The following is a 22,045-nucleotide window of genomic DNA, read 5'->3' on the forward strand; positions in this document are numbered from 1 at the left end:
GTTATGCTTCAGAAGATTGGAGACTGTTGAGAATTAGGCTTGGGGTGGATTAATGATTGTGCATTGATTCCCCTGTACAGAATTTTATTGTTGTAAACAACCATTTGGTCAATAAATATGAGTGGTGCCCTCTCAAAAATTTTTAAAAATAATTAATTAAAAAATCATATTGCTGCTCAGGAGAAAATGAACTGGTACCGAAATGCAGAAAGAGGAGGGAGAAATTCAGAGCCAGCATGGTTATCAGGTTTTCATGAGTCTAAAATGAGGAACAGCTGTTGAACTATATGAGCTATTGACAAGGAGGTAGGAAAAGGGATTAAAAAATGTTTGCCACGTGTCAAAGGATGGCATTCTCCTTTGCACCTCTGAGAAACTGCAGGGAAGTTGTAAATTGTTTATGTCCTGTTTTCGGGGCTCAGGGGTAGAGCCTGATGAAGACCACGTGCTGAGACTGGCCACCAGTGGTTGAGCTTTATGAGGTTACAGTGACAATAGCTGGAGTGTATTCGGCCCTTCCTGTGGATCAGACTCCATACTATGTGCCTATCATTGGTCGGTCCTCACTATAATCTTACAGAAAGTTATGCTATTGCCCCAATTTTAGATATGGCAACTGAAGTTCAGAGAAGTTAATAAGAAGATTATAGTTGATGAAGTCTAGGCTGCTCTTTATTTCACTGAGCTGTAATCTTACATATGATAATCCTGTCTCCTGGGGCTGCAGGCCTGGCCTGGGGCTCTGAGGGTCTGTCTGCTCAGTTCTGGGCCTTGCTTCCTCCGCAGATCAAGTGGCCTGTGCAGATCCAGAAATCTGCCAGAAGGTCTGTAGCAACCCCTCTGGCTGCTCTGACATCGCGTATCCCAAACTTGTGCTGGAACTCCTGCCCACGGGTAATGTCCCCTGGCCCCTACATCGAGTCCCCTAGAGCACCCAGAGAGGAGGACATCGGCCAGCTCTGATCTGAGCGAGGGTTGAGATGGGAGGGTGGTGGAAGGGCATGGGCTGAGGGACTGAGCCCCAGAGCAAGGGCCCCCAGATGAAGTGCAGGCCCTGGCTATCCTCAGGGGGACGCCACCCCTGAGTTCTGCTTCCTCAGAGTCGAACCTGCTGGGACCAACTGGCTGTGGGCCTGGGGTAACAGGTCATGGGTAAAGACAGTAGCTGTTAGCAGAAGAAGCCCGAGGCCCACAGACCTCCCTTCTGCCCCCAGGCCTCCGTGGGCTCATGATGGCTGTGATGGTGGCGGCGCTCATGTCCTCCCTCACCTCCATCTTTAACAGTGCCAGCACCATTTTCACCATGGACCTCTGGAACCATATCCGGCCCCAGGCATCTGAGAGGGAGCTCATGATCGTGGGCAGGTAAGGCCACCCTGGGTGGGGCCAGCAGGGGAATCCAAAGTCCAGATACTCAGGGAGGAGAAAGCTGAGCCCACCCAGAGGCCAAGTCCAGCCAGCGTCTCCTCCCGGCCGGCTCAGCCTCCCCTGATGGCAAAGGAGCAGTACATTAGGACTCCATGTATGAGTGTCATTCATGCATTCATTCAAGGGCTGCTCAGTGGGTGCTATGTGCCGGGTGGCCGGGCATGTAGCAGTGAGAAGCAAAGACTCAGTTTTTGCCTTCATGGTGCTAGAGCAAGAGAAGGGTAAGTCAGCAGGCCGTTACAATCCCAATGAGCACTAGGACTGGGAGCCAGGAGACCTAGGGGTTCAGAGGAGGAGCCCACAACCTGGAGTGGGACCTGATGGATGAGCAGTAGTTGGCCAGGTGAAAGGGAGGGGGCTGTTCGGGGGACTGGGGAGATGGTGTCTCTACCAAGGCTTCTGCAAGGTCTTGACATCTAATGGAGGGAATGGATAAGACCCAAATGAGTGGCATGTAAATTTTATGTAAAACACATGCTGATAAGCTTTCAGGGGCTCTGCCCCTCAATGTGCACCCTGAAGGCTGTATCAGGGCTAGGGAAAGAGTTCTTAGGTCGGACACCAAAAGCATAATCCATAAAAGAAAGATAAATTAAACTTCACCAAAATCTGTGTTTTCAAAAGACATCATTAAGTAAATGAGAAGACAAGTGGCAGATGGGGAGGAAATATTTGCAAGCCATATGTCTGACCAAGGACTTCTAACCTAGAAGAGTTTACAAAACAAGATTGTGATCTAGAAAAGCAACGTGAACTACTGCTGCCCCCCCACCCCCCACCCCCGCCCCGGAATGGCTGTGATCAAAAAGACAGACAAGGAGGGGGAGAAATCGCTGCCACTCATACACTGCAGGTGGGGCGCGAAATGGTTCAATTGTTTGAGACAGTTGCGCAGTTTCTTAAAAAGTTAAACATAAACTTACCATCCAACCTAGCAGTTGCATTCCTGGAAATGAAAATTTATGTCTCCACAAAGATGTATACACAGATGGCCATAGCAGCTTTTTAAACAATAGCCAAAAAATGGGCATTCCGAATGCCCACTGGCCAGTGAAGGATAAACAATGCTATACCCACTCAATGGAATACTTTTCAGCAATAAGAAGGAATGAAATTCTGTGATACATGACACAAGGATGAACTCCAAACACATGCTAGATGAAAGACACCAGCTGTGAAAGAGCATAAGAATAATACCCATTTATTTGAAATGTCCAGAAATGGCAAACCTATAGAAATGGAAGCAGGTAAGTGGCTCCTTAGGGCAGGACCAGGAATAAGCTGTAAGTGGACATCAGGGAACTTTCTGGAGTGATGGGTGTTTTAAAACTGGCTTGTGGTGATGGGTGCACAACTCTATACACATTTACCAGAAGTTACCTTTTTGTACACTTACAGTGGGTGAATCTTATGTATGTAAATTAAACCTCAATGAAGCTGTAAAAAACAGTGAGAAGTAAGTGTCCAGGGGAGAGAGTGCTAATGGGGGTCTCTCCCCGCCCGGCACCAGGGTGTTTGTGTTGCTCCTGGTGCTCGTCTCCATCCTCTGGATCCCGGTGGTCCAGGCCAGCCAGGGCGGCCAGCTCTTCATCTACATCCAGTCCATCAGCTCCTACCTGCAGCCACCTGTGGCTGTGGTCTTCATCATGGGGTGTTTCTGGAAGCAGACCAATGAAAAGGTAGCTCTGCATCAGCCCCCACTCTGCCGGAGCCAAGTGCTGCCCATGAGGAGGGGAGAGGAGGGGAGCGGAGCGGATTGGATGGGGGACTTAATGCCACGGGTGTCACTGGGGAGGCTGAGTTCTGTGGAGGGAGCTCCAGGGAGGGGAGCGTGTTACCTGGCCTTTGAAAAAAAAAGCAATGGGGGTTCTGGTTTGATGCACTTTGTCATTAAACAGGAAGCTGATTTAACAGGGGATGAGTAAGTTATGCATACTTCATTAGTTATATATGAAACATAAACAGATAAGTTGCTCCAGCCCTTTCAAATCACTGACCCCTGCAGTGACCCTTGCTAGAAAGACAAGCTCTTGAGACAGGCGGTGGAGGTTTCGGGAGGCCAGAGCCAGCAGCCCTGCTGCCCTGGACGTCTCTAAGATGGCCTTGCTCTGATTTGCAGGGTGCCTTCTCAGGTCTGATCTCCGGCCTTCTCCTAGGCTTTATTCGGCTGGTCCTGGACTTTATTTATGTGCAGCCTCGGTGCGATCAGCCAGATGAGCGCCCAGCGGTGGTGAAGGATGTCCACTACTTGTACTTCTCCATGATTCTGTCTGCAGTCACCCTGATCACTGTGTCCACCGTGAGCTGGTTCACAGAGCCACCCTCCAAGGAGATGGTACATTTGGGTTTGATGCTCTATCCACTGAGAGCCTGCATTGCAAGTGACAGAAAGCAAACCCAAACTGGCTGAAGCCAAATGGGTTGATTGTTCAAAAAGCTGCAAAAATACAAGGTTGGGCTTCAGGGACAGATTGATTCTGGATGCAGGAAAGAGCATCAGAATCCATCCCTCAGAATCCCCCATTCTCAGGCCCCATGCAGAGCCAGCAGCCTCTAGGGATTCATCCTCTTATTCTTGTTAAGCAAAAGGATAAACATTTTTGTCCCAGCATTTCCTGCCAAGTTTCTGGTTCCATTGAGGGAGTCAGCTCAAGACACATGTTCACCCATGAACCAATTTAGTTCCAGTGGTCAGAGAAATGGGTGAGCTGAATGGCTGACAGATGGGTCCCACAACACCCCAGGACTAGGGCTAAGCTTTGGGGACTAGAATGAGGGAGGGTGAGATCCCAACTAGGGCTGAAGAAGCAAGACGAGGGATGTATGGGTAAAATGTCCTTTGCTTCTGAAGTTTTGGTGGGGTGGAGTGAGAGGCCGAGGCTGGGAGCAGACTCAAACGCGAAGGCTGAACTTGGGGCTGGAGGTCCCCCTACCCACCACAACCATCCCATGATTCCTCTCTGCTCCTTAGGTCAGTCACCTGACCTGGTTTACTCGTCATGACCCCATGATTCAGAAGGAACTGGGGCCACCAACAGCTCCCCTGCCTCTTACCCTCCCCCAGAATGGGACACTGGAGGCCAGCGGCACCAACATTCAGCTGGAGATTATTGAAGAAAATGTGTCCAAAACCCACAGCTGTGAGTTGCCTCTCCTCAGTTACAGTAGGAATTTCAAGAAACACTCTGTGTTCAAGGGGCAATTTTTCTATCAAATCACAAGCCAGGAAAGGGGCCAGCTTGGAAGCTTGGCATCCCCTGACTTCCAGTGTCTGACGCAGCCATGGGGAGGCGGTTCCTTAGTAACTCTGAACCAGTGTCTCAGGTGGGCAATAACAGCAGACACTTGTTGAGCACTTCCTGAAACATGGTTTGTTTAATCCTCATGAAACCCCACAAGGTGGGCTGGAGTACTACTGGCATTCTCTAAATTACACTGGTTTCAAACAGACATATTTTCGTTTAGCTCACCTACTATTCTAATAAAATGTGAGCTAACGTTTTAAAATAGGGAGATTCCACATAAAATTCCAGATTTCCATCTTCTCTTGAAAAGTGGGATGATCTGGCAACACTGGGTCCACAGGTCTGCATGGCAGACATTGTCTGGATCCAAGAAGCAGATGCCCCTTAGACCTGGGATATGCCTTTCATGTAGCCAAGGTCACTATTCTCTCCCTTTCCTTGAGGCTGTGGTTGCTATTTATCATCACATGTGGCCTTTATTTATATGTATATGCATATGTATAAAGTCTAAAAACAACAAAGAGTTTATGAAAATGCCCATCTTCCAGAATTAAAGTCTTCCAGAATTAGACTATTAATTAATGCTTTCCAGAAAATGTGCTTGAAGTATTTATCACAGTGCATGGACACACACCCAGTTGGTCCCCTCTTCTGAGAGACATAGCCCTTCCTATGTCTTTTATATGGGTTCTTTTTAGGTGACATGACGCAAAAGCAGTCCAAAGTGGTGAAAGCCATGCTGTGGCTCTGTGGAATGGAGAACAGGAGCAAGAAGGAGCCCCCAAGCAAAGCAGACCGGGTCATAGGGTCCTTGGAAGAAAACCCCTTCGTGAAAGCCCTCCTGGACGTCAGCCTCATTGTCTGCATTAGCTGCGCTATCTTTGTCTGGGGCTACTTTGCATAATGTGGGGTGACTGCAGGGGTCCAAACTCTCCATTTGTTTCCAATGCCCCATTTTTTTTTTAATGAAAGAAAAATCATAATAAAGCTTCGTTTGTTTTTCTATGAGCCTTCAAAGGTGTTTATGGGCCATTTTCAACATGACATTTAACTCTTTTCTTCTTCGAAAGGAATGACGGTTAGAAGCTGGAAAAGGAGAGAAGCATAAAAACTTCTTTTTCCCAAAAGGCTACTTCTTCACAATCCCTGTCCATCAGGCAATATCAAGAGCCAGCTTCAAACAGATAAATAAGCAAAGACCCACGAACCCTCCCAGCCCAATAGCAGCCCCATCTTCCTGGTGGGGAGTGTTAGCCCTTGAACTTTCCCCAGCTCACCTTCAAAATGCAAGGAATGGGACTTGAATACTATCTCTTGCCTTCCACTCCTGCTGGCTTTGGGTGAAGGAATAGCCGGTCCCCAAAGGTTTCCTCATTGCAATCCTTGCTCCTTGATATTCTCTCTGGGAAATAGACCTGAGTCGGTTCCCTGCATTCTTGTGCTATAAGAAAACCAAGGAATTGTGTGCACTTCCCAAGGTCTGGTGTAGACTGTGTTTCCCTGCTTGATTCTCTGCTGTGCTGCTTCCCCACAACAAGCAACCAGAAGGATGAGCACCTCCACGACGACTCTCTACTGGCTGAGGGCAGTGGGGCTTTTGACCAGAAGAGCAGCCACCTCTGTTCTGGATAGAGCCAGCCATCCTAGTTTCTCTATTCTGGGCCCTGACGGGGTCTGATGGAATGACTTGTAGGGGCTGTGTTTGCAGCATACACAGGTGAGTTAGCTCTGAGACCATCTCTGGAGCAGCCCAGGGCCATGAGCTATTATTCTAGTCTTGGGATAAAGGGAGCGAATGGCATGGATTGGAACAACTTGCTAGCCTGACAGAACTGGAGAATGGAACAGTATCTCAATTTCCAGACTTCAGAGGATATGGACAGGAATCCCTGGGCTGAGGAGCCACCAGCTCACTTGTCACTCAGTGCCATCTTTTGAATTCCTACTTGATGCCCTCAACACCCAGGACTAGCCTGGTCCAAAGGTAAATATATTAGCTTGGGCCCTACCCTTTTGGAGGCCTGATCCAAATGGTAGCTGTGGGTTGGACTAAGGCACACTTCAGCCAGCCTAGAAAAGGCGTGCGTGATGACTGCTTGCTAATGTCGCTACGATCTGGCCCCCCATAACTGGCTCCTGGCAGGAGCCTGAGATGGGTTTCTGAGGAACTGGGCTTGAGGGGAGGCTGAGCGTCCTCTCCAAGAGAGAAGCAGAGGAGTGGAGGCTCTGGAGGCTCCACTGGAGTCCAGAGCACCCTGCCCGAATCACCCCCTAGCCAAGCTCCAGTGGCTGCACTGGCCTGTCACACCCAGGCCTCTGCTGCCTCCGGCTGGGTCAGAAGTGTGTTTCAGTGGGAGTTATCAGTTTGGATGTTCAGCTCACTGCCACCTCGCTCCTGGTTCACTACCACCAGCCTCCCGCTGGCCTTCCTGCCTCTACTCTTGACCATTCACCAGTCATAGGGAGAGAGAGTGAATCTGATCAAGCCACTCCTCTGCTCCTTCAGTGACCTCCCCAAACTCCCAGGATGAAGTCCACATTCCTTACTAGGAATGACAAGCCCCCTGATGGCAAGGCCTCTCTCTGGTTTCAACTAATTGCTCTCCTTCCACAGACTAAGGTTGTATCATATTCATGCTTTCCCACTCCTGTGCCTAACACAGTGGCTGGCATACAGTGGGCCCTGAAATGTATGGCTATAAATGTCCAATAAATGGGTTTTTGCCTCTGCTCTTCCCTTTGCCCATACTATCCTTCTTTCCTCTTCTGGCTAACTCCTATTCTAGGTGCATCTTAAACATCACTTCCTCCAGGAAGCCTTCCCTGATTATCCCATTCCTATTATGACATGTGCCTTCAAAGCAAGTATCACACTATATTATCAATTGCTTGACTGCCTTCCCAACTTCAGGGAAAGTTCCACAGTGGCAGTGTGTCACTCACACTTAGGCCTAGCACAGTGCCTGGTGACGGAATGAACAACGACCTTCAGAACCCAGATGCCCTCTCACCTTCACCAGCCACACCCCTCCCAGGCCCGGCTTCTGCCTATGACCAAGGAACACCCACTATTCCTGCCCCAGTTCAGCTCCCTGGGGTCTGAGCTCATGGGGGTGACCCACTGGCAGGACAGTTATCTTTGGAAACTATGCCACCTCAAAGCCCTCCTGGACAAGACAGTGGCCTCTAGAGCTGCCCTTCTGATCAGTTCTCACCTTCAAGAAAGGCCCACAGTCAGCAAATCATGTGACTCTGCCTCCCTAATGACCACGAGCTGATCTGCCCCCTTCACTCCCTCCCCGCTGCCTCTACGTTAAGCTAGGCTGGTATCAGCTCTCTCCTAGGGACTTTCTGCCTCTAGTCCTGCTCCACACCAGTCTGTGTTCTGTATCAGAGCCACCGGGGTCTAAACTACTGACGGGGCTGCTGCTGCCTCCCAGCGCCCTGAGCAGCTCCCTAGCCCTGGACACCTCCTGGACATGAGCTCTGAGGCCCCTGGTATTCCAGCGCCTCCTGGCCTCACCGGCTTTGTCCCCTGCCTGCTGCCGCCTCCCACTCTGTTTTGTGCTGGCGCTCACCCCACAGCTGCTGCTCAAGCTCTTCCTTCTGTCTTAAGTGCACAGCCCCACCCTCCAATCAGCACCGGGAGCTTAGGCCTTCCCCTTGTGCTCCCTCGGCTCCTCCCTCTCCACACCGGTCTGTTTCCCGGGTGTGCCTTCTGCTTCCATGTCTGTAGGGTTCGCATTGGCTCCCCAGGGTCCCAGGGTCTAGGCCAGTATATGGAAGAGCAAACCCTCAGTATTTACCTGGAGGACACACAGCAATTACTTAAAGACCCCACTTCAATTCTAAGGGTCTTTGTGTGAAAACAAAAATATTGAGTTTCTACCATGAAAGGACATGCAAATGTTTTTCTGGTCAAATATAATTTATTGATGTGCATAAAAACTCAAATTAAATACAAGCAGGGTGAAAGTGGAACCCTGGTTAATTTTTTCATTCAAGAAAAAATGTGGCTCAAATATACCCCTCACTTGTGATGACATTTTGATGTGTGTGGTTGAGGGACCCTGAGGTGACCTTCAGTGATGCCCACCTGCAGGTGTTCATGCCCTGGTGTAATTCCCTCCCCAAATGTGGATGCACCTGGCTTCCAGCCAGTCATATATGGCAGAGCAGATGCGCTGTCAGTCTGTGATTACATCACATCAGGTAAGACCGTCTTGCTAGTCTGCTAGACTGCAAAGGATTGCAGGCTTGACGAGGTAGTGGCCACAGTGGGGAAGCCCACATGTCCAGTAACTGCAGGCAGCCTTTAGGAGCTAAGGATGGCCTCCAGGTGATGGTCAGAAAGGAGCCAGGGCCCCCAGACCTTGTGCTTCCATGACTACGAGGACATGAATTCTGACAACCCAAGGTAACTTACATGTCGATCCTTCCCTAGCCCTGGCCGGCACCTTGATTGTCAGCCTTGTGAGACTCTATGCAGAGGACCCAGCTAAGCTGGCCTGGACTCTTGACCCACAGAAACTGTAAGGTACTAGATGTGTGTTGTTTTAAGCTGCCATTTGTGGTCACTTGTCCTGTGGCCATAGGTAACTGACACAGTGTGTGTGGTTTGTGAACGTGTGTGCATATGGGGTGGAGAGCGTGTGGGCAGAGGAGAGTTCACCTGCAAAGCCACAAGGGGTCAGTAAAGCTGTGTAGCTGAGTGAGCAGGTGGGGACAGCCTTTTAGGAGAGCCTCTAGTAGGAGTCATTTGGTTGCAAGTAATAGAAACAAACCCAAGAAAGTTTATGCAAAAAAAAAAAAAAAGGCAATTTATTGTCAAGGGGCAAAGGCAGGAAACGCAGAACAGCCTCAAGGACCCAGATGGGGTGTGGGTGGGAGGGCGGGCTGCAGAGACACCTCGAAAAGTGGCATCCAGAGACAGGTGCCCTGACTGCACCTTCTGCCTTGCTCTCCCCAAGCTGGCAGCTTAGACGGCCCGGGTCACGTCACTTTGCCTTTTGGTTGCATCAGAACCAGCGGGTCACCATCCAGCGGGCCTTCCCTCCTCCCCAGCTCTGTCACTACAATATTAGAAAAATGGAAGCCTCTGGCTTAGAAACATCCATCAGTGAGGTACCACCCAGCCCAATGCAAGACCCCTAGACTGTGAGTCAGAGATCACCTGGGATCCTGGACTGAAGACAAGGTAGAACAGGCTCTGTGAACAGAGGGTGAAGTTTCTGGAATCCAGTCACTGACTACCAGGCCCACAGTGCAGGTGGGAAAATGGGGGAATTGATCACAAGCAGAGAAGCCAGAAGGAGGGTTGATCTTAAAACCTTCAAGTACAAGCACTTGTGGGACTCACTGGACTCGGGGAAGCACTAGAAGCTGGAGTCCCAAGGGGTCAAGGGTCCACCTACGGAGCCCCCAGGAAACCAGGTCCACCCAGAAGGCCCAGGGGTTTGGTCCCTCCACTGCACCTGACTCTCGGGAATTCACAGGGTAGAACCCAGCACAATCAAGGCAGCCAGATGCCACCCACCCCCAACCCCCTGTCGTCAGTGGCAGGTGGACAGGCGCTGAATGCCGGGTGTGGGGAGAGGAAGGGACCCTGCCCTGGGGTGGCTGGGGGCGGGCGGCGGGAACAGGGGCCTGAGCACACGTGCTGGGCCGCCTGAAGCAGCAGCTCTGCAGGGCAGGGAAGGAGCAGCCCAAGGGGCATGGAGCTGGCAGCACCTTCCTGGCTGCGGGGTGGCCCTGACTTCCCGCTGGACCCCACCTCTCTGACCGTGGGCTGGGTCAGAGGAGGTGACAGCGACGTGGCGACCTGGAGATGCCTCCACTGTGATGTAGTGATGGCCCCAACTGCGCTGAGCCCCCCGACTGGGCTCACCCACTCAAGCCGGACAGGAGCCTCGATGCAGTATTTACCTTGACACACATACAAAGTCAAATAATTATCTTTCTTTAAAAATCGGAGCTGTTGGGGCAGGGAGATTGCTTTGAACAATGGGCGAGTGAAAACTGCCATTCTTAAATAATGAAGGTACAATTTGTGGTCATTCAGAATCAGCAGGAACAAAACCCATGCGACATGCTGGTCCCCAGACACCACCACCACCTCCTCAGCGAGCACGGTGTCCTGGCTGCCTCCTGAGCATTGGCAAGGAGCATCTCCAAGGTGCGGTGCCCAACTGGGGACAGCAGGCTGCTTGGAGAAGTGGCTCAGCACTGATGGGCCAATTGAGACCTCTGCTTTCCCCACAGGGTTTCCTGCAGCTTCTCTAGTTTCTTCCTTCTCTATAGCTAAAGCAGGGTACAGAAAGATCACACATGGATAGGGCATGAGGAGGGGACCTTAAGCAAACATCAATTTATAACATGGAGCAAAATGGGTTTCTAGAGACATAGTTTCAATGTCTTTGGAAAGTGTAGGAAGTACTTCGGGGCACAGGGAACTTTGAGGTAAGAGGAAAAAGTGATTTCCCTGTCCACTTTTCCCAAGTATTTCAATCCTGGGAAAGAGGTGATTTCCAGCCACTGGGAAAGGGAACCCCTTGGAAAGCAATGGCTCCTGACTCGTGCACTGAACCCGTGAGTTGGCCTCCCAGAGTCTACGTGTCCCGAGATGGACAAGGAAGGGTGTCAGGACTGCTACATTTGCTGAGGCACGGCCAGTGCAGGTGTCTGGGGCACCTGGCGGCTGGTGTCACTGCTGTGACGTTGCTGTTTGTTCACACCTGTACAGTCACAGTCAGACCCTCAGGTGTCCCAGTGACAACACGCACATACACACACACAATGCACAGTTCTGCCCCCAAGAATTATAAAGTTTTCATATAAACCACAGAATATATTTAATTCAAATTAAACATGAAACTAGAATAATGTTCGGTCCTTATCAAGTAGCAATTACATCGTTTAAAAAAAAACCCAGTACATTTCTTTCCACATCCTGGCAATCCACCAAGGCACAAGCCACATCCAGTTTGCTGAGGTGACAGATCCAGCAGTCACCATCAGCGCCCGTGGGGCTGAGGGGGCCGGGGAGACACCGACCATACTTCATACAAAATGATTCTGCGGCGAGCCCGCGGACAGGATCCTCTCTCTTGACGTAAAATCAAAGTCCCAGTAGCAGGAAGTAGGCGGCTTGCACAGTGGGTGTATTTTCTTAAATAGATAGTTGATGCAGAGCTTCTCACTCAGTCCAAATTGCCCCTGGCGCCGCCTGCATTAACTGCAGTGGCAGAAGCTTCCTATACATGTCTCGGCAATAATAATCTCTTCCACGCTACATATTTCTGTTCTTTTTAAAACCTTTTGGCGTGATTTCTGCCCCATGTAAAGAAAGCTGACTCCTTCAAGACACAGGTCATTTAGCTTTAAGTGTCGGCCTCCACTTGCTCCTCAGGCTGTGGGAAGGCTACCTTGTGCCCTCCACTCAAAGCTTCTCACTGTTTGGTCTGCAAAGGGAAGTGTCTGCCTGCCCCCGTCCCACTCAGTAGAGTGGGAGGGACGAGGGCTGGGGGTTGTCTTCACAGGGCGGTACTCTCGGTATCATTATCTATTTCCAGCAGAAGGCGTCCAGGCAGGTCTTTGCTTGCTGAGTCCGAATGCAGTTCAGGAAAGATGATGCGAAGCGGGTCTGAAATCCTGGAATTAGAGTCTGGACAAAAACATGAGACATGGTGTCAATATAAGGTGATGCCCTCGAGGCCACCCTAGAACACTCAAAGAGAAGCTGGAAGGTTCAAGAGTCAGCCCATGCACACACATTCCCCTACTGGAGGCACCATCTGCCCTCAGCAGTTGAGTCAAGCCTTTGAGACCCGAGGGGCAGCCACGTGGCACAGCCCCACCTCCAGGTGCTGGTGGCCTTTCTGTGAGCCTGTGGCAGCCCTCAGAGACACATCCTTGCAGGATCTGACTGCTCTGACTGAGGAAAGGATACCCCACTTTTACCAATGCCTCTAATGCACTAAGTGAAATGTCCTGACAACATCTGGGCGGCAGTAATAGATGAACTTCCCTGGGAAAAGCTTGTTCTCTGAGGCCAGTGAGTTCTTGCTCCTGTTGCTAATGCTACGCGCTCACCCTCGGCACTAGGGACATTTGGGGCTGGATCATCCTGGGTGCGGGGGCCGTCCAGTGCCTTGTGGGATGGACATCAGGTCACATCCGTGGCCTCTACCACATGGACGGTACACAGCTCTCTCCCCCAGTGTGGCAAGTAAAGATGTCCCCAGACACTGCCAAATAGCAGATGCTCAATAAATTTTGTGGCTGCTTGGCTGGTCAGTTGGCTGGCTGGCTGGACAGACAGGTAGATGGGATAGTCATCCAGCCTAACCATCTTTCTAACCCTCCCTTCCTATAGCCTCAGATAAAGAAGTAGCTGTGTCTGGAAGACAACACTGGTACAAGAAATCCATTGAGAATTCAACCCCCTTACCATTATCCTAACCCAACAAGACAGGTGCAACCAGCCAGGATCTCTTCTGTGCCCAGAGAGTTTAGAAGAAACTGTGGAACTGCTGTGCCTAGTGGCAGATGCATGAGGCAGAGACTTGTTCACACTAATCAGATTTCTGCTTGGTAATATCTGGGTTTACATGCAAACTAATACCTATCGGCCACAGATCCTTTTCAGAGGACAAACTTGCTATCCTCTTTTTCAATGTCACATATATAATTTTTGGATTTGCACTTTTCTGAATTTCCCTATTTATGATGAACATACATGACTTAAATATTCAGGGGAAAAAAATGTGTGGTAGGAGCACAGGGAAGCCTACTTCCCCTGCCTCCTGCCTGCCCCTCTGCTTTATCTGAGGTTGGCAGGTACATTTTTCTCTCCAGCTCCTCTCTTACTCTTACACAAACCACTTCTTGAAGAAAACAACAGATCCATTTACACCCAAGAAGCAGTAAGATTCACAGCATGTGTGCAGAGCCAGCTTTCAGAATGGGGCTGACCTTCATCGCGATTGCTGACATCACTGAGCAGCCACCACCCAGACACGGTGCTGAGTGCCCCACACAGGTCATGACATCAGCTCACCAACCCCCATGAAAACACCCAAGGCAGCAGGAGTTACCACTGCAGAGGTAAGAAAGGGGGCCTCTGGCACACTCAACTCTTCATGCAGGACCAAATTCTCAACCAACATAAAGCTATCCCTCCTCCCCAAAGGAGTTTGTGTGTCTTTGAGTGAGTGTCCTGGGAGGGAAGACGTATCTGAGGAGATAATGGGTTGAGTCTCAAGCACTCTGGTTCATTTTAGTTAAAAAGGAGGAAAAGGTTATTTTAGAAAGAGACCTGCAGGAACTCTTCTTTCTTTATTTTTTTTTTCGAATGCCTCTAAAAAACTTTCTGGCTATGAATTTACATAAGGCACCATTTTTCATTATATGCATTCCAAGGAGGGCTGGATTTTGACTATATTGCTTGGAGCTAAGTTCCTATGATTGATATTATATTAAAAGAAACAAAAACAAAAAAAAACAAGAGAGGAGGCCCAGGACACAGCCTCAGCTCACAGGCAGAGTGGGAGGAGGCTCACCATTGAGCTGGGTCTGGGACAAACATAACCAGCTTTCTTCCTTTTTTGAGTATCTGAAAGGAAGACCCTCAAGTGAAGGCGGTGGACCCTCTGAGGGCCAGAACTGGCACTCTCTAATTTAAAGGATGGTCCTAGAAATTTACGTGTCACTTCAACAATTCAGAATTTGTGCTTTAGGTTGTGAACCTACCCTTCAAAAAGCCCAAGGATACTGTGGATAGCCACTTTGCCAGGTAACAGATTTCAAATCCTTGAAATGAAACGTCTCAGGCACAGTTGCAGGGTGAATCAACTCCTCCTCCGACCATTCTCTAACCCAGAGCCTGGGAGAATGACTTCCTCTACTCTAGGCTATGAGAGCCTTGCCAGTCTCTAAGAGACTTTGAGTCAACTTTTTATTATTCTTGTTCAAGAAAGATGCTGTTTATATCTCACTGATGTTTACCTTGACATGATTCTGGTATTTATTTTAGAAATAAACTGTAAGTAAAAGCCACTTAAATGTCCAACTGACTTAATACATCTGCTTAATGAAATATTACTGAAATAATGAAATGAAATAATTACCATCATGCACCCTCCTGAACTTTGAGGAAAAAAATAGACTATGAATAGTGTACTTCAATTGTAGAAGGGTGACGTACTGTTTCTAGTTCCCAAATTTTCTTCAACATCAATGGTTTTTTTTTAATGCATCACTTTCATGACATAACAGGGTTTACTTTTAAAAGGAACACTATGAGAAGCAGCAAAGTGTCGAGTTTTTAATGACTGCTATGAGAGTGACTTGGTTTACCATCGCACAATGGACGAATGACTCATGGGTATTCTCAGGCTCACTAAATTAAGAAATACCTTCTACTCCTGAGTATTGTCTTTTTACCCAGTAAAGAACCAATATTAGGAAAAACAAGTAGTGCATCAGAATCAAAATGTGGATGCCTGGGCCTCAAACCTCCTGTGTCTAGATCCTGGAAGGCTGGGTCTGGGCAAACAAGCATTTAAAGTGTTGACATATGAATCTAATACATAACTCTGATCATTTCTTCAAAATAAAAGTGGTAATAAATAGCTACCATTTATTCAGACCCAGTGTATATTACAAACTGTAAGATGCTCTTCTAATTTTATCTGATTTAATCTCTTGAACAAAAATTCTCACAAAATCACCATTTTACTGAACACCCAGGCTGCCCCTTGCCTGGTGTTACAGAGAGAGCTGAAATTCTAATTCAGGCATGTCCAACTCTGCAACGTGCCTTCTTTCTGCTACACCTCAAGCCTGACTGGGATAGGAAAGGATGGAAATCAAAGAAGTAACCAGGTGACCACCTGTCAAACATCTGTGACCACACTTAGTACTCAGGGAAATTGACAACATGCACGAAGGAAGCCCAGCTCCTTTAGCACATGCACTATTAGTAGGGATGCAAGCAGGCGGGGTTATGGTGACCGGTTAGTAACAGGCATTAGTGCACAAATATGATCACAGAGTAGCAAAAATGCTTTGGCCAATCAGGTGCCTTTTCCTTACCATTAAATATTCCAATTTCAGTTCTTACTGAATATGGCAGCTCATACATCTAAATTATTTAATAAAATGTTTCAATTAGAACATTCTTGTCTAAAATCTATTACTTTAAAAACAGCAAGATGTAAACTCTTTTACTTGTGACACTAAAATCCTACTGCTTTGTAGAGTAACAACAAAAAGGAGACTCCAAATGACGCCAGAATCCATCCATTCTCCAGTGCTGGATGCTAGGAGATGGCTGCTGAACCTGCTGGGCAGCAATAATCTACCCCTAGAGTTTATCTTAATCCCCAGGCTTTAATTCAACTTTTTAGGATTAAATGCTCCAAACAAATAACCTGTTTTGGGGAATTTGTCTGTTTAAAGTTTTCCAAGTGAAAACATGATGGCACAGTGAAGGACTGCCTGTCCAAGAAAATTACTTTTTCTCCTTCTTGAAATACCCCATGGCTATATCCAAGAATGGTCATTAGCAGCATGACCTACACTAACAGATTTATAAACTCTAAATGCTGGCCTCTTGTGCACTCCGAATGGCAGTCCAGGGGATTTTAAGAAATTGAAAGTTAATTCTGTAATACAAAGGTAATTGTGGTGACCTGGAATTTGAGTTAGGAGAATTCATAGCATTGGTTGTTTTTTAAATATTTAGCTAATATCTAAAGGAAAAGCATTTTTAATATAAAATTTCACTTAACTCATAAAGTACAGAGCATTACAGTATTGTGGCAGATCAATAGAATAGCTTTCTGGAATAAATACACCCCAGGTAATAACAGTTTTAAAGAACAGATATAATTCTGGTTTGTAGTTTTCCATCTAAATATAAGGAAAGATCTGGGAATAAAATCTGGTGTGTCACCAGTATGGGAGTTGTTAAAAGGCTCAGCCTTAATTAGGGCTTAGTCACTTCACTCATGTAAATAACCTCCACACCCAACTGGGCAACCCCAGACTTCTGGGTTAGTCACCAAGGAGTCGGGAAGGCAGAGTCACGCCTGTGCCCGGCGACATGTTTTAAAGGTTGCATTCTTGTTTTCCTCTCTGGCTCCTACAGAAAGTCTTACTCAGACCAAAGCTGTGAGCACTCTAAGTAGCCTACCAAAGGCTCGAGGATCAGATCTGCTGATTAAGGCAAATGTCCATGTAATGAGAGCCTTCTGTCGCTCAGATGTGGACCAAGAGGCATGATTCACGTGAGCTCCCAGCGCCTTCTGAAAAGCTCATATGGTTTAAGAAAGCAAAATGGAAGCACGCTAGAATGCAAGGGGATTTAGTGTGGGATTTGTGCAGGAAGATGTTTTTTTGGTCCCGAGAATTTCAGACATCAAATTAAGAAGCTCCATGCAGTTAACTTGCACTTAGGATATAAAATTAAAAATTACAGCTCAAGACACAAGGGACACAATTTTCTGTGCTGACTGCAGCCGAGTGAGTCCTCTTTGGTTGGATGTGATGAGCCAGTCAGTGACAGGTGAATCATGCTGAGAAGAGCAGGACACTTGGGAAAGGCTTACCAAATAGGAGGAAGACATTCTCAGTATCTTAATGTAAATGGCTTGAAATCGGGCTCCCAATCTACTGACAGCTACCTCTTGAATTTAGAGCACTGCAGCTCAAAATGCTTAGGATAAAAACAAAAGTGATGTCTATGGGCTAGGAACTGAGGGCCTGAGGTCAAGTGGCTGCTCCTGAGCACAAAGCCAAAAGCACATATGCAAAACACGGCTAAGCAGGAGCATTGAGCTGTGGTGCCAGCTGCTGGGGGCGGTTACAGACCTTATTCCTGGAAACCTTCCCCACCTGTGAGGGCGCTAGGAAGGGCATCTATGGGGAAACAAACAAACAAACCAATGTGGCTCCGCTTTTTAGAAATTAAAGCAGAGGTGTCATCAGAAAGGTTATTACCCATTTATAACACATGCAAATTATGCATAACATTCCTGAAAAAAAATACTGTTGCAAAATAGAACAGTCATTTAACCCTCATCGTTTGGGGTACCAGGCTGGGGTGTGCCCTTGGCTCATTTTCAGCTGAGAAGTCACTCAGTATGGCTGGAGAGCCCAGAGGCAGATTTCAGCTTCTCTAAAAATAGCTCCACTTTGAAAATTTTAAACTAGGCTGTTGTAAGAAATAATTCAAAGCTCCCAATGACCATATTTGAAAACACATTAAAAGAAAAAAGTCTGTCCATCCCATCCTTAAATCAAACAGTATATTAGAGCACCTGGGATGGAGTTTCTTTTTTAAATCATAAATGACAAATGTTCTAGACTGCCATTGGGTAGCCCACTAAAATCCCACTGGGGAGCCCACTAAAATCTGTACAATCAGCACCACCTAAAACAGGTTTCCATGGCAATCATGGGACAATCCTGGTTTTCCCCTCCCTTACCACTAGAGGCTGGTACTCCTGACACGATCAGGCCCTGAGGTCTCCCTTCCCAGAGCAGCTAATTTGGCACAAATCACGTTTTTAAAGGTACACCTGAAATGCTTCACTTACTGTGAATATCTTTACTCTCAGAAGGAAAATAAGTAGTTCAATGAGGAATTCACTAAGAAATGAATTTCATGCTCATGTTGTATATAATACTGTCCACCTGCATCAGGTCATTAGACTTAGAAAAATAAAATTGTAGACAGGTCTTAAACACATGACAAACCTACAAAACAGGAGCCAGCAAACTTCAAGGGCCAGGTAGTAAATATTTTAGGCTCTGTGAGCCATATGATCTCTGAAAGGACTACACAACTCTGCTATTTGAGCACAAAAGCAGCCAGAAACAATATGTAAACAAATGGGTGGGACTGTGTTCCAGTAAAAGTTTATCCACAGAAATAGACCAGGGGCCGGACTTAGCCTGTGGGTGTAGTTTGCTGACCCCTGCTATCAATGGAAGCCTACATGAAGAGGCGTACTAGGAAAAGCAATGTAGAGTGGACAGGAGAGATGTCTGAACCGACTTCGTACTTACCCGTTACTATTTTGGAAGCGGTGGGAGCTGCGCTGGTGAGGCCACCGTCCCCAGCTGAGTGCGCACCAGGAGGCTGAGGGGGCGGGGGCACGCTGGGTCGGTTCCTGGGCTTCGGGACTGGTCTCGGCCTCGGCAAAGTGCCAGTATGTGCCTGTGCAGTCTCAGGGTTACTCGCCGCCTGGGTCTGAGAAGCTGACAGGCTGGAGTTCTGTTTCCCTAGGGGTGGAGTACTGGGGGGCGTTGGAGTCTGGGGAGGGGTGTGAGATGGCTGCTCAAGTCCATGCTCACTGGGCAGAGCCCCGGGGGCGGGCTGGCCCTGGCCACTTGGTTTGGCGTGCACCAGAGGCACAGCCTGCATCGGGGGCTGTGGCGGCGGGTGACTGGGGGCTTGTATGGGAGAGAGGCTGCTGGAGTATCTCCGGGGTGCAGAGAGCTGCGAGGGGGCAGAGGGCTGGCCTGGAGCCTGGCCTGGGTGCTGAGAGGGAGGAGAAGGGCTTCGGGCAGATGGCTTTGGTGACAGGCCAGGTGGATGCTGAGACGTTCCTGGAGAATTCTGGCTCCCAGGATGGCCAGGGGGTAGGTTTCCAGGTTTCGGAGGTGCTGGAGCAGGCTTTTTAACAGCTGTGGAGGGGGAAACACTTTTCAGTGAGACCAGCACAGCGATTGCCCACACCATCTCCACCAGGCGGCCTGGCCAGCAGTGAGCCTGGCTGAAATCACGGGCCCACGGGGTGCAGTTGGGAAGGCACTCCCCAAAGCATGTGGCCCCAGCCCAGCCAGAACACCTGACAAGTGAAAACTGAGAGGTTCCTTCAAAACGCCTGAGCAGCACGACTGCCCAGCCCATCAGGGCAGCGGGGAAACAGGGAGACTGTGAGACTGTCAGACCAGAGGCAGCTAAGGGTGCATGGTGACTGAATGTGGCGGTCCCCTAGGTGAGAGCATGCCTGAAAGAGAAAACAGCTAGTCGTAGAAAAACTGGTGAAATTCAAACAAAACTGGAGTGTAGTGGATAGTGATTAATGAACCACTGCTGGTTTCTTCTCTGTGACACATAAACCATGGAGATATAAGATGGTGACAATGGGGGACACTGGGCAAGAGGTATATGGGAACTCTCTGTTTTACCTTTGCAACTTTACTGTAAATCTGAAATTGTTTCCAAGTAAAAAGCATGGTTTTAAGAAACACGTTATATACATATAGGCCTCTAAAGACCCGTCATTTTCAAAGTTCAATAATGATAAGAAAAATCAGTTAACAGAGGCCACCCCCCGTGGAGTTGCTGCACTAGCCCACTCATCAGTACCCTTGTTCCATGACCTGAGATGGTGGGAAGAAACGGAGAAAACCAAGAAGTGCTAAGGGGTCGGCCCCCAAGCACACTGATCTGCCTGGATACACCATGGCCCCTTGCCCTGAGTCATCTTCTCCTACAGGGCTTGTTTTTGTTTGTACTAACAGCATTTCTACCAATTCCAGAATAATGTGAGCTAAGAGATGTGTTCTGGATAAAAGTACAAATCAGTCTGAGAGGTTGTCTTGGAATTTTTTCTCTAAGGAGAGTTGAATCACATCCTTCTCTCCCAGTGCCAGCTGAGATCAGCATCACCTAAGGGGTGGGAATTTGGAATAGAGGAGGGTGGGATGGAAAACAATGGGTCTGAAGACCTGATTTTTGGGCTGGGAGAGGCAGGTGGAAGGAAATACTTCAGCATTTTAAAATTTCTGTTGAGATCCTACTAATCTTCCCAAAAAGGAAGTGGGAAGTGAAGGAAAGAAATTAACACATATCATTTACCTAACACATCACCAAGTTAGGCCCTGACATACATTGTTTCCTTAAGTCTCATAAGCTCACTACAAGACAGGCATTCATATCCATTTCAAGGTGGAGAAAACTGAGGCTCAGAGAGGTCAAGTATTTATTTACAAAAGGTCACACAGCTAGTAACTAGCAGAACAGAGGATCACATCCATGTCCTGTGGACTCCTTGGGCTCTTTTCCCTCTTCCTCCTTCCTGTGCTGCCTGGTTCTCTGCTCATAGGGCCCAGAATTCAGGAATGACAAGGGTATACAGTCTCTCTGCTATGCTAGCCTAGAACTTGACCTTGGACCTTGGATGACCTTTTCCCACAGAAACAACCAACCAGCTGACAAAGGAAGGGATCTTTGGCATATTATCTGTACTCTGGTTACCAAAAGCAATCTTAGAAAAATCTCTAGTATTCTAAGCAATATTGACTATAAATTCATATTGAATAAAAGCTCATTCCTGACATTTAAGGGTACAGAGGGGCTTAGGAGAGGAAGCATGAGAGTAGTGTGGTGGGGCCAGGCTGGGAGAAAGGCAGGCCTTGTCTAAGACCCCCTAGGAAGGTGCTGGGAGGCTGAGGTGGGGGCCTTCGAGGAAGCCTGAGATCTGTGATTTCAGGAAGCAGGAAGCAGGAGAGACTCCTAATGTGGCTAGCATGCAACAGCTCAATCTGAAAAGGTTATACCCGGAATACAGGACATAATTTCCCTTAAGGATCAGCTGGGATGCAGATGAAGATGACAGTGGCTCAGAGGAGAGGATGGACTTAAGAAAGATAAAGTGGGGGTCTGCAACTAAGCAGTGCACCCAAATTTGCCTCCCTGCCTGTAATTTATACAAATTTCACCTAAAACTTGTGTAATGCTTCATAAAGACAGCACTTTCAAAGACATATCACATTTAATCCCTACAATGCACCCCTTAAGAAAGCATTTTTATTTCTACTTTATATTTGTAGGAATTAAGTTACGAAAGATTTAATTAGCAGCTTTTAACCAGCTATGTGACTTTAGGCAAAAGCTTTTGAGTCCAACACCTTTTCCCACTGATCACATTTGCCTCTCACCATGACCAGCATCCTGTGAGAATATCCAGCTCTGCTGACTTTGTCCATTCCTGAGGCCACTTAGCAGCCTTGTTTGTTCATGCTCCCTGGCATTGCGGGACATCCACCTCTGCTCCACCGGGCCTATCCATCTTTGTTTCTTACTAGGCCTTGGGGACAGTTGGCCCTGGGGGACAGGGACCAGTGTCCACTATTCCCCACTACAGTGCAGTTATCAGTGGCATGCATTAACACTCGAGACTTCAACAGTCAGAGCTCAGCCACAGAGTGGTAGGGAGAGAGACCAACATGTGAATGAGGGAGCAGGGCCGTGGCTGCTCCCTGGCCAGTCCCAGCCCACACACCTCCCTGAATGGGAGCATCTTCATTCTGACATTATTTTTGATTCCTGCTGAGCACACACATTTTTTTTTCAA

General features: G+C 48.1%; 2 protein-coding genes across 12 annotated transcripts in view; one reads left to right on the top strand and one right to left on the bottom strand.

Annotated features, from left to right (window-relative positions):
* SLC5A11 (solute carrier family 5 member 11) overlaps positions 1 to 8,627 on the top strand; it is a 65,720-nt gene extending 57,093 nt beyond the window's left edge. For 2 of the 4 annotated variants that reach the window (XM_036916916.2, XM_036916918.2), the window contains 6 exons: positions 787 to 894; positions 1,215 to 1,365; positions 2,939 to 3,107; positions 3,548 to 3,763; positions 4,400 to 4,568; positions 5,372 to 8,626. In XM_036916916.2, coding sequence (XP_036772811.2) covers positions 787 to 894; positions 1,215 to 1,365; positions 2,939 to 3,107; positions 3,548 to 3,763; positions 4,400 to 4,568; positions 5,372 to 5,577 — 1,019 coding nt within the window. In that variant the 3' untranslated portion in view covers positions 5,578 to 8,626. Of the gene's footprint in view, positions 1 to 786; positions 895 to 1,214; positions 1,366 to 2,938; positions 3,108 to 3,547; positions 3,764 to 4,399; positions 4,569 to 5,371 lie in introns of those variants that run through there. The other 2 variants (XM_036916919.2, XR_005031066.2) reach the window with 2 other exon arrangements.
* A 2,872-nt stretch (positions 8,628 to 11,499) lies between these two features.
* Positions 11,500 to 22,045, bottom strand: part of ARHGAP17 (Rho GTPase activating protein 17) — a 96,131-nt gene continuing 85,585 nt past the window's right edge. For 3 of the 8 annotated variants that reach the window (XM_057487055.1, XM_057487051.1, XM_036916915.2), the window contains 3 exons: positions 18,747 to 19,367; positions 17,571 to 17,594; positions 11,500 to 12,336 (listed from right to left, as the gene is read on the bottom strand). In XM_057487055.1, the coding sequence (XP_057343038.1) occupies positions 12,206 to 12,336; positions 17,571 to 17,594; positions 18,747 to 19,367 (776 nt within the window). In that variant the 3' untranslated portion in view covers positions 11,500 to 12,205. Of the gene's footprint in view, positions 12,337 to 15,767; positions 15,817 to 17,546; positions 17,595 to 18,746; positions 19,368 to 22,045 lie in introns of all 8 variants that reach the window. The other 5 variants (XM_057487056.1, XM_057487052.1, XR_008992148.1 and 2 more) reach the window with 4 other exon arrangements.

Source organism: Manis pentadactyla, chromosome 10 (assembly GCF_030020395.1).
Source record: "Manis pentadactyla isolate mManPen7 chromosome 10, mManPen7.hap1, whole genome shotgun sequence".
Taxonomy (NCBI): Eukaryota; Metazoa; Chordata; class Mammalia; order Pholidota; family Manidae; genus Manis; species Manis pentadactyla.